A 13,140-nucleotide genomic window follows, 5' to 3' on the forward strand; every position below is an offset into this window, starting at 1 on the left:
TTTTATTTTTAATGTCTGTCCTTGAAAAGTAAAGCCCAAGCCCCTTGATTTGCCAAATGAAATGGTTGTCCATAGGCTGACATGCTTACTGCACAACGGGAATACACATCTGTTCCCTGCACTGCCAAAAAGAAAGGAAACAGGGCCAGGGAAGGTAAATCCATAAAATACAGACTGTCAAGTACACTTTTTTTAACCTATAAAGTGCTGACTGCTCAAATAACTCAAGACTAAAGCAAAAAATAAAAAGATCTTCCAAGATTTAGGCGCTGTCCTTTTTTTTTACGACACAAGCACCAGGTTGCATTCCATCAAAATATACATTCAATATTTTTTTATTTTATTTTACCTTTATTTTACTAGGCAAGTCAGTTAAGAACAAATTCTTATTTTCAATGATGGCCTAGGAACAGTGGGTTAACTGCCTGTTCAGACAGATTTGTACCTTGTCAGCTCGGGGATTCGAACTTGCAACCTTTCGGTTACTAGTCCAACGCTCTAACCACTAGGCCGATTTAATCAAAGGCTTGTAGTAAAGTACACAAGGAAAATAGCTTATTTTCAAAAACTGCCTGTGGTTTAACAAAAGAGTACTGTGCTGTTGATGCCTGGGATGACATCCAGTAATTTACAGTCACCACATTATTTGGTTCCCTGAGCCCGTTCTAGTTTTGCCTCATCAGATTTTCAAACATCTTGTTTTCACACCTACCAAAATTAGGTTAGTCTACATAGATCGACGATTTACATCTCTCAATCAAACAAGCTATCTAAATGTCCAGGTTTATGTCAGGATGATAAATGGCCCCCTATTTAGGGCGTCTGCAATGTACTACTCATTTAGCTGTCATGTAGATGTAATCGGGAACAACAGTGTAAAACAAATTAAATGGAACCAAAACAGTATCATAACTCTCATGGACCTGAACGTAACTCAACTACACAGAGTGGCCTGGTAATGGTCAAACAGAATCTCAAATCAACACACCTAAATCATTGCTAACAACATAGTCTCCGATGTAATCATTTGAAGATAAAGGAAAGCCGCATTACGAGTTCACTCAAATGCTGTACCAGAGGTTTGGTACCAGTACCCCCTGTATATAGTCTTGCTACTGTTAATTTACTGCTGCTCTTGAATTATGTGACCAAAAAAAATGATTTTATTAAATACCTGTTGAAACCAATGAATCCCCAACTTCCAGGACACGCTGCCGGGCAAAGCAAATACACATCAAAAAGCTCAGAGTCAAAATACACTTTTCACAAGTGGCTTCTGTGGATAGTGTCAGTATGGTTCATTTTCAAGGTCACCAGGAGGGGACAAGACAAGCGTTTGCCAGACTAAGTCACCCGTGCAAGTCAACAGTAAGTAGGAAAGGGCTCAGAAACCCTAGCACTACAAACCTGATTCCACTAATCAACTCATCATCAAACCTTTGGTTAGTGGAATCAGGTGTGTAGTGCTAAGCAAAACACTCAAATGTGCACCCCTTTCGGTCCCCAGGACCAGGATTAAAAAACACAAAGTCAAATCCATTTGTCTCCTTTATTTATATGGTGTCTGATGTAGTATGCTTACACTCGCTTGACCGGTTCCACAACAAATTCCATTATTGGAATAAACTCTCTTCGACATTCTCAGGGAAAGTCAGAACCCACTTTACTAACCCCTTTAAAAAAAAATCACATTTCACTTTAAAGCAAAGTGCATACAAATCTTCGAGAGCACAGTACACTATATCCTATGAGCTCCAAGCATGAGGGAACGCACTGTGGAGTTTATGGAAACAGAGTGGACTGACTGGACTGTGTCACTCACAGCCCTGCCAATATGATGGGGGGTATTACTGAGAAGACAGGGAATCACCACCATGACGTACAAGTAAATATTACACAATTAGTAGGATAGTTGAGGGAATCCTTGAGATCTCGCTGATAATGTAAACATGCGGTGGAGGATTACTGATAAGTATTCGCAAAATATTGTCTCTTTCTTGGAAAAAAATCAGCAGCCACATGAGCAGCCTTCTTGCCAGGCGTGATTTTGGGTAGCTCCATGGTAATAAATGTTACTGTTACTGGTGCAAAAACAATGCCCTATGAGTTGTCCTGGAGTTTGAGTAAATGACATTACTAAGCTGCTCCCAAATGTACTAAACCAGGACATGGGCATAGATTTTATCGTAGTCCAGGTGGGTTTTAATGACATTACTAAGCTGCTCCCGAATGTACTAAATCAGGACACGGACATCGATTTTATCGTAGTCCTGTTAAGGCAAGGGCTGATTTCAAGGTTTTACTGCTAACCTACAAAGCATTACGTGGTCTTGCTCCTACCTATCTTTCCGATTTGGTCCTGCCGATTTGGTCCTGCCGTCCATACCTATTGATACGCTATGGTCACAAGACGCAGGCCTCCTAATTTTCCCTAAAATGTCTAAGCAAACAGCTGGAGGCATGGCTTTCTCATATCGAGCTCCATTTTTATGGAATGGTCTGCCTACCCATGTGAGACACGCAGACTCGGTCTCAACATTTAACTTCTTGGTGACTGGGGGGCAGTATTGAGAAGCTTGGATGAATGAGGTGCCCAGAGTAAACTGCTTGCTACTCAGCCATTAAAGCTAGAATATGCAGTATATTTGGATAGAAAACACTCTAAAGTTTCTGAAACTGTTTGAAATTTGTCTGTGAGTATAACAGAACTCATATGGCAGGCGAAAAAACCTGAGAAGAATCCAATCAGGAAGTGGGAAATCTGAGGTTTGGAGTTATTCAACTCATTGACATTCCAATATACAGTGTCTATGGGGTCATTTTGGACTTCCCAGGGCTTCCACTAGATGTCAACAGTCTTTAGAACCTTGTTTGATGCTTCTACTGTGAAGTGGGGCCAAATGAGAGGGGATTGAGCCAGGTGTCTGTCAGATTGTCACGAGCTCGTGACGCATGGTCAAGTGAAAGTTAGCTTGCGTTCCATTGCTTTTCTACAGAAAAAGGAATTCTCCGGATGGAACATTATTGAAGTTTTATAATAAAAACATCCTAAAGATTGATTCTATACATCGTTTGACATGTTTCCACGACCTGTAATATACATTTCTGCACATTTCGTCCGACCTTTTGGCTGAACTTGAACGCACGTTTGGATTTGTCTACCAAACGCCCTAACAAAAGGAGGTATTTGGACATAAATGATGAACTTTATCGAACAATTCAAACATTTATTGTGGAACTGGGATTCCTGGGAGTGCATTCAAATGAAGATCATCAAAGGTAAGTGAATATTTATAATGCTATTTCTGACTAATGTTGACTCCACAACATGGCGGATATCTCTTTGGCTGGTGTTGTCTCTGAGCACCGTAATCAGATTATTGCATGGTATGCTTTTTCTGTAAAGTTTTTTTGAAATATGACACAGTGGTTGCTTTAAGGAGAAGTGTACCTAAAGTTCCATGTATAATAGTTGTATATTTTATCAATGTTTATTGAGTATTTCTTTAAATTGATGTGGCTCTCTGCAAAATCAACACATGTTTTGGAACAACTGAACAAAACACCCCAATTTAAAATAAGATTTTTGGATATAACTATGATCTTTATCGAACAAAACATACATGTATTGTGTAATAGGAAGTCCTATGAGTGTCAAATGATGAAGATAATCTAAGGTTAGTGATTCATTTGATTTATTTCTGCTTTTTGTGACTCCTCTCTTTGGCTGGAAAAATGGCTGTGTTTTTCTGCGACTTGGTGGTGACCTAACATAATCATTTGTGGTGCTTTCGCTGTAAAGCCTTTTTCAAATCAGACACTGGCTGGATTAACGAGAATTTAATCTTTAAAATGGTGTAAAATACTTGTATGCTTGAGGAATTGTAATTATGAGATTTTTGTTGTTTTGAATTTGGCGCCCAGCACTTTCACTGGCTGTTGGCGGGGTGAGACGCTACCGTCCCGAATATCCCAGAGAGGGTACGTCTTTACTGAAGACTCATCTCTTCAGTAGGTCATATGATTGAGTGTAGTCTGGCCCAGGAGTGTGAAGGTGAACGGAAAGGCTGTGGAGCAACAAACCACCTTTGCTGTCTCTGCCAGGCCAGTTCCCCTCTCTCCACTGGGATTCTCTGCCTCTAACCCTATTACAGGGGCTGAGTCACTGGCATACTAGTGCTCTTCCGTGCCGTCCCTAGAAGGGGTGCGTCACTTGAGTGGGTTGAGTCACTGACGTGATCTTCCTGTCTGGGTTGGCGCCCTGCCTTGGGTTGTGCCATGGCGGAGATCTTTGTGGGCTATACTCGGCCTTGTCTCAGGATGGTAAGTTGGTGGTTGAAGATATCCCTCTGGTGGTGTGGGCACTGTGCTTTGGCGAAGTGAATAGGGTTTTATTCTGCCTGTTTGGCCCTGTCCTGGGGTATCATTGGATGGGGCCACAGTATCTCCTGACCCCTCCTGTCTCAGCCTGTACACCAGTATTTATGCTGCAGTCGTTTATGTGTCAGGGGGCTAGGGTCAGTCTGTTATAACTGGAGTACTTCTCCTGTCTTATCCGGTGCCCTGTGTGAATTTAAGTATACTCTCTCTAATTCTCTCTTTCCTTCTCTCTCTTGGAGGACCTGAGCCCTAGGACCATGCCTCAGGACTACCTGGCATGATGACTCCTTGCTGTCCCCAGTCCACCTGGCCGTGCCGCTGCTCCAGTTTCAACTGTTCTGCCTGCTTGCTGTTTGGGGTTTTAGGCTGGGTTTCTGTACAGCACTTTGAGATAACAGCTGATGTAAGAAGGGCTATATAAATACATTTGATTTGATTATAGATGTGTTTGTGGAAATATTGCTGTAGGTTAATGACAGTCATACAGTTAAAGACTGGCAGACTTACTTAATGTTAAATATCTCTAATAGTACGTGGAATTCTTCCCCTATCAAAAATGTGTGAACACATTGTACAGAGGGATGTAGATTACTAAAATATAGAAAATGTACAAACCTGGCTTCTGCTTCATACTAAAGTACATGAGGGTAATATTAGGAGGTCAGTGTCACTATAAGCTCAAGTTATCTCGTTTGGTAAGCAAATAAGAATGCATTCTATCAGCATATCGATTGTGCAACCAGGGCTGGTAAAACCCTGTATCATTGTTATTCTAACATCCGCGATGCAAATAAGGCCCTCCCCCGTCCTCCCTTCGGAAAACATGACCACGACTCCATTTTGTTGCTTCCAGCCTATAGACAGAGACAAAAACAGGAAGCTCCCATGCTCAGGTCTGTTCAACGCTGGTCTGACCAATCTGATTCCTCGCTTCAAGATCACGGGGACTGGAATATGTTCTGCATTGCGTCAAACAACAACATTGACGAATACGCTGATTCGGTGAGCGAGATCATTAGCAAGTGCATCGGCAATGTCTTACCCACAGCAATTATTAAAACATTCCCAAATCTGTAACCGTGGATTGATGGCAGCATTCACACGAAACTGAAAGCGTGAACCACTGCTTTTAATCAGGGCAAGGTGACCGGAAACATGACCGGATACAAACAGTGCAGCTATTCCCTCCGCAAGGCAATCAAACAAGCTAAGCATCAGAATAGACACAAAGTATAGTCGCATTTCAATGGCTCAGACACGAGGTATGTGGCAGGGTCTACAGGCAATCACGGATTACAAAATTAAAACCAGCCCCGTCGCGGACCAGGATGTCTCTCTCCCAGACAGACTAAACAACTTTTTTGCCCGCTTGGAGGACAATACAGTGCCACTGACAGGGCCCGCTACCAAAACCTGCGGACTCTCCTTCACTGCAGCCGACATGAGTCTAACATTTAAACGTGTTAAACCTCGCAAGGCTGCAGGCCCAGACGGCATCCCCAGCCGCGTCCTCAGAGCATGCGCAGACCAGCTGACATATTCAATCAATCCTTATCCCAGTCTGCTGTTCCCCACATGCTTCAAGAAGGCCACCATTGTTCCTGTTCCCAAGAAAGCTAAGGTAACTGAGCTAAACGACTACCACCCCGTAGCACTCACTCCCGTCACCATGAAGTGCTTTGAGAGACTAGTCAAGGACCATATCACCTCCACCTTACCTGACACCCTAGACCCACTCCAATTTGCTTACCACCCCAATAGGTCCACAGACGATGCAATCGCAACCACACTGCACACTGCCCTAACCCATCTGGACAAGAGGAATACCTATGTGAGAATGCTGTTCATCGACTATAGCTCAGCATTTAACACCATGGTACCCTCCAAACTCATATCCTACATTACTCATGTCATATGTATATACTGTACTCCATACCATATACTGCATCTTGCCTATGCCGTTCTGTACCATCACTCCTTCATATATTTTTATGTACATATTCTTCATTCTTTTACACTTGTGTGTATTTTATTTATTCGTTATTTTACCAGGTAAGTTGACTGAGAACATGCTCTCATTTGCATTTAAGGTAGTTGTTGTGAAATTGATAGGTTAGATTACTCGTTGATTATTACTGCATTGTCGGAACTAGAATTACTAGCATTTCGCTACACTCGCATTAACATCTGCTAACCATGTGTATGTGACAAATAAAATTTGATTTGATAATAGTGTTGAACATCACTTTTGAATGACTACCTCATCTCGCACTCATACAATTATCTCTAAGGTCCCTCAGGTGAGCAGTGAAATTCAAACACAAATTCAACCACAAACACCAGGGAGGATGGATTATCCCTTTGAGAATGGTGAAGTTATTCATTACACTTTGGATGGACCAGGTCTCTCTAGAAAAATAGATGTTTTCTCAATGAGAAAAACCTGTATAAATAAAGGATAAATAAAAAATGTTTTATAAAAAAATAACATTTAGTTCTTGTTTATTGGGTTATTAAACAACGAATTGACCGATGTCGGTTTACATGGTTATCAAAACATCACGTCATGGTAAACCTACACGAAACACAGCCTTTATTTTAAGTGTTTCTAAACAATGTATGTTGGAAAAAAGTTTGGAACCATATCCCTGTTTGACAGCTAGGTTGTATGGGTATTATCACACCTCCACTGTGGGGCTCTAAGGTGACTTTAAAACAGTTACAGCGCTTAATGGCTGTAATAGATCAACAACATTGTAGTTATTGTCAAGGCTGTGGGTAACTTCTGAAAGGTGTTAGGCGCAGGAGAGCTGAGATGCGTGGACAAGGTATTGAATACAAGATAACACCAGTATAAACACAATACTATGGTGCGTGAAAAATACCAGTACCACGACATAAACGGGCGTAATAACAAAACCCGGCAAAAAAATACCAGCCGTCAGTAACAGCATGAACAATAAAACAAACATGCACACAAACATGGGGGAAACCTGAGGGTTAAATAATGAACATGTAATGGGGGAATTGAAACCAGGTGTGTAGACAACAAAGACAAAAGAAATGGAAAATGAAAAGTGGATCGGCGATGGCTAGAAGGCCGGTGACGTCGACCGCCAGACGCCGCTCAAACAAGGAGAGGGACCGACTCCGGCAGAAGGTCGTGACAGTTACTCCACAATACTAACCTAAATAACAGAGCGAAAAGAATGAAGCCTGTACAGACATGCATCCTGTTTGCAATAAGGCACTAAAGTAAAACATTTGGCAAAGAAATTAACTTTATGTCCTGAATACAACGCGTTATGTTTGGGGTAAATCCAACACAACACATCACTGACTACCACTTCATATTTTCAAGCATGGTGGTGGCTGCATCATGTTATGGGTATACTTGTCATCGGAATAGGCCTCCCAAGGTGCACAATGGTCAAGGGCACTGCATGGCAGTGCTATAGGCGTCACTACAGACCAGATATCGATTCCAGGATGTATCACAAATGGCCGTGATGAGGAGTCCCATAGGGCGGCGCATAATCATCGCCCTCCAGCGACTCCTTGTGGTGCCTACAGGCTGACCTCGGTCGTCAGGTGAACAGTGTTTCCTACGACACATTGGTGCCACTGGCTTCTGAGTTAAGCAGGTGGGTGTTAAGAAGCGCAGTTTTACGGGTCATGTTTCAAAAGACGCAGGATTCGACCTTCACATTCCGAGCCCGTTGGGGAGTTGAAGCGATGATAAAATATCAACATTTGGGGAGAAAAATGGGGTAAAACGGAATAGAGCTGAGCAGAGGAAAAATCCTAGAGGATTAAAAATTGTCTTGAAAATCTACAGCAAGACTTGAAAACGGCTGTCTAGCAATGATCAACAACCAACTTGACAGAGATTGAAGAATGTTTGAGAGAATGGGCAGATATTGTTAAATCCAGGTATGCAAAGCTCTTAGAGACTTACCCACTGCCAAAGGTGATTCTAACATTTATTGAATTAGAGGTGTGAATACTTATGCAAATGAGATATTTCTGTATTAATGTTCAATAAATGTGCAAACATTTCTAAACACATGATTTCAGTTTGTGTAGGTGAGTGACAAAAACAATCTACTTAATCCATTTTGAATTCAGGCTGTAACACAACAAAATGTAGAATAAAGGGTTATGAAAACTTTCTAAAGGCACTGTACATGGTTAAATAAAGGTTAAATAAATGCCAAATAACAAAATAAACTTAGCAGCAAAGAGTAAGCAAATGAAAAGTAGGAACTGGGTGTCCACAATCAGGTGGACCCTTTTGGTGATCGGGTAGAAAGTGGCCTTTCCTTGAGCTTAATTGTTTTTTGATTGGCTCAACAATAATGACTTCAACAGAAATACACCTGCTTTTACACCTGCATTGTTTGCTGTTTGGGGTTTTAGGCTGGGTTTCTGTACAGCACTTTGAGATATCAGCTGATGTACGAAGGGCTATATAAATAATTTGATTTGATTTGATTTGAAATAGAAAATGTGTTTGCCAGAACATTCTCCAATTCGTAGTCACAAACAGATGACAGAGATGAACTTACAGCATAGGAAGGATACTGATCTCGTTATCGCGCTGAGTCAACATTTCCCTCAGCTTGGTCAGGTCTGCAGGCTGGACCTGGGGGCTGTCTTTTTGGTCGGGGACTACCACAGGTGGGGGAGGGCTTGGGTGATCGCTTCCCTCGTCTCCAATAGACAACCTCTCTCGTATCATTACCTGTAGAAGGGGACACAAATAACAAAAACACAAAATTAACCCCCCTCTAAAAACGAATTGCACACCACCCAACATCAACACTACACAGTTCAATAAACTGCAAGACACATTCCACAATCCAATCACAAATGTACATTCAACCCGCACTCTCTAGCAGTACATTCTCAACACACCCATACCCCCATACCTCCTGAAAACCCTTCACATTATTGACCATCTCAAACTCAACCCTAAGTTACACTACCGTTCAAAAGTTTGGGGTCACTTTGAAATGTTCTTGTTTTTCAAAGAAAATCATTTTTTTTGTCCATTAAAATAACATCAAATTGATCAGAAATACAGTGTAGACATTGTTAATTTTGAAAATTACTACTTTAGCTGGAAAGGGCAGATTTTTTAATGGAATATCTACATAGGCATACAGAGGTCCATTATCAGCAACCATCACTCCTGTGTTCCAGTGGCACGTTGTGTTAGATAATGCAGGTTTATCATTTTAAAAGGCTAATTGATCATTAGAAAAACATTTTTTAATTATAGCAGCACAGCTGAAAACTGCTGTGCTGATTAAAGAAGCAATAACACTGTCCTGCTTTAGACTACTTGAGTATCTGAGCATCAGCATTCGTGGGTTCGATTACAGGCTCAAAATGGCCAGAAACAAAGAACTTTCTTCTGAAACGTGTTAGTCTATTCTTGTTCTGAGAAATGAAGGCTATTCCATGCAAAAAAATTGCCAAGAAACTGAAGATCTCGTACAACGCTGTGTACAACTCCCTTCACAGAACAGCGCAAACGGTCTCTAACCAGAATAGAAAGGGGAGTGGGAGGTCACGGTGCACAACTGAGCAAGAGGACAAGTACACTGCTCAAAAAAATAAAGGGAACACTAAAATAACACATCCTAGATCTGAATGAAATAAATATTGTTTATTAAATACTTTTTTCTTTACATTTTTGAATGTGCTGACAAAAAAAATCACACAAATATGAACAATGGAAATCAAATTTATCAATCCATGGAGGTCTGGATTTGGAGTCACACTCAAAATTAAAGTGGAAAACCACACTACAGGCTGATCCAACTTTGATGTAATGTCCTTAAAACAAGTCAAAATTAGGCTCAGTAGTGTGTGTGGCCTCCACGTGCCTGTATGACCTCCCTACAACGCCTGGGCATGCTCCTGATGAGGTGGCGGATGGTCTCCTGAGGGATCTCCTCCCAGACCTGGACTAAAGCATCCGCCAACTCCTGGACAGTCTGTGGTGGATGGAGCGAGACTTGATGTCCCAGATGTGCACAATTGGATTCAGGTCTGGGGAACGGGCGGGTCAGTCCATAGCATCAATGCCTTCCTCTTGCAGGAACTGCTGACACACTCCAGCCACATGAGGTCTAGCATTGTCTTGCATTAGGAGGAACCCAGGGCCAACCGCACCAGCATATGGTCTCACAAGGGGTCTGAGGATCTCATTTCGGTACCTAATGGCAGTCAGGCTACCGCTGGCGAGCACATGGAGGGCTGTGCGGCCCCCCAAAGAAATGCCAACCCACACCATGACTGACCCACCACCAAACCGGTCATGCTGGAGGATGTTGCAGGCAGCAGAACGTTCTCCACGGCATCTCCAGACTCTGTCACGTCTGTCACATGTGCTCAGTGTGAACCTGCTTTCATCTGTGAAGAGCACAGGGCGCCAGTGGTGAATTTGTCAATCTTGGTGTTCTCTGGCAAATGCCAAACGTCCTGCATGGTGTTGGGCTGTAAGCACAACCCCCACCTGTGGACGTCGGGCCCTCATACCACCCTCATGAAGTCTGTTTCTGACCGTTTGAGCAGACACATGCACATTTGTGGCCTGCTGGAGGTCATTTTGCAGTGTTCCTCCTGCTCCTCCTTGCACAAAGGCAGAGGTAGCGGTCCTGCTGCTGGGTTGTTGCCCTCCTACGGCCTACTCCACATCTCCTGATGTACTGGCCTGTCTCCTGGTAGCGCCTCCATGCTCTGGACACTACGCTGACAGACACAGCAAACCTTCTTGCCACAGCTCGCATTGATGTGCCATGCTGGATGAGCTGCACTACCTGAGCCACTTGTGTGGGTTGTAGACTCCATCTCATCCTACCACTAGAGTGAAAGCACCCCCAGCATTCAAAAGTGACCAAAACATCAGCCAAGAAGCATATGAACTGAGAAGTGGTCTGTGGTCACCACCTGCAGAACCACTCCTTTATTGGGGGTGTCTTGCTAATTGCCTATAATTTCCACCTGTTGTCTATTCCATTTGCACAACAGCATGTGACATGTATTGTCAATCAGTGTTGCTTCCAAAGTGGACAGTTTGATTTCACAGAAGTGTGATTGACTTGGAGTTACATTGTGTTGTTTAAGTGTTCCCTTAATTTTTTTGAGCAGTGTATATTAGAGAGTCTAGTTGGAGAAACAGATGCCTCACAAGTCCTCAAATGGCAGCTTCATTAAATAGTAACCGCAAAACACCAGTCTCAACGTCAACAGTGAAAATGCGACTCCGGGATGCTGGCCTTTCAGGCAGAGTTCCTCTGTCCAGTGTCTGTGTTCTATTGCCCATCTAAATATTTTATTTTTATTGGCCAGTCTGAGATATTGCTTTTTCTTTGCGACTAGAAGGACAGCATCCCGGAGTCGCCTCTTCACTGTTGACGTTGAGACTGGTGTTTTGCAGGTACTATTTAATGAAGCTGCCAGTTGAGGACATGTGAGGCATCTGTTTCTCAAACTCCTTCACTCTCCTTCTTGGTAAAATAGCTCTTACACAGCCTGGAGGTGTGTTGGGTCATTGTCCTGTTGAAAAACAAATGATAGTCCCACTAAGCCCAAACTTGATGGGATGGCGTATCGCTGCAGAATGCTGTGGTAGCCATGCTGGTTAAGTGTGCCTTGAATTCTAACACTGACAGTGTCACCACCAAAGCACCCCCACACCATAACACCTCCTCCTCCATGCTTTACGTGGGAAATACACATGCAGAGATCATCCGTTCACCCACACAGCGTCTCACAAAGACACGGCGGTTGGAACCAAAAATGTCTCATTTGGACACATCAGAACAAAGGACAAATTTCCACTGGTCTAATGTTCATTGCTCGTGTTTCTTGGCCCAAGCAAGTCTCTTCTTATTATTGGTGTCATTTAGTAGTGGTTTCTATGCAGCAATTTGACCATGACGGCCTGATTCACATACAGTGAGGGATAAAAGTATTTGATCCCCTGCTGATTTTGTATGTTTGCCCACTGACAAAGAAACGTTCAGTCTATAATTTTAATGGTATTTTATTATTATGATTATTATTATTATATATTATTATTTGAACAATGAGCGACAGAATAACAACAAACAAATCCAGAAAAACGCTATAATGTTAAAAATTGATTTTATTTTAATGAGGGAAATAAGCATTTGACCCCTCTGCATAACATGACTTAGTACTTGGTGGCAAAACCCTTGTTGGCAATCACAGAGGTCAGACGTTTCTTGTAGTTGGCCACCAGGTATGCACACATCTCAGGAGGGATTTTGTCCCACTCCTCTTTGCAGATCTTCTCCAAGTCATTAACCTGTCAGTGCTAGGGCTGTTTACTGCCCCTACTGGAGGAATTTGGTGCCCTTATTAAACAGGATAACTTTTTGTCAAAAGTTGCTAATATATGCATATAAAAAATATTATCGAATAGAAAACAATCTAAAGCTTCTAAAACCGTTTAAATTTTGTCTCTGTGTAAAGCAGAACTGTCAGGGCATGCATTCTCCCAAACTATCTCTTGTCATGATAAAAGTTGGCCCAACTTGGACGTCATCGCAAACACCCTTCCCAAACAGTTACAGCTCTGGGAACAGTTCCTACGTGTTCAGCGCGATCCCTGCTTTCAATGGGGCTTCTCATTGTGAGAATCGCGCGCTCACGGGAGTTTGAGCGTGCCGAAAGCTCTCGGTCACGCGAAAAAACAGGTCACTTTTATGCGCGCTCTGGTCA

At 42.5% G+C, this 13,140-nt stretch overlaps 1 protein-coding gene across 1 annotated transcript in view; it reads right to left on the reverse strand.

The window, feature by feature from the left end:
- kif6 (kinesin family member 6) overlaps positions 1–13,140 on the reverse strand; it is a 292,827-nt gene that overhangs the window by 136,569 nt on the left and 143,118 nt on the right. Inside the window, exon 12 of the mRNA XM_046349915.1 lies at positions 8,965–9,124. Coding sequence (XP_046205871.1) covers positions 8,965–9,124 — 160 coding nt within the window. The remainder of the gene's footprint in view (positions 1–8,964; positions 9,125–13,140) is intronic.

Source organism: Oncorhynchus gorbuscha, linkage group LG05 (assembly GCF_021184085.1).
Source record: "Oncorhynchus gorbuscha isolate QuinsamMale2020 ecotype Even-year linkage group LG05, OgorEven_v1.0, whole genome shotgun sequence".
In the NCBI taxonomy this organism is placed as follows: Eukaryota; Metazoa; Chordata; class Actinopteri; order Salmoniformes; family Salmonidae; genus Oncorhynchus; species Oncorhynchus gorbuscha.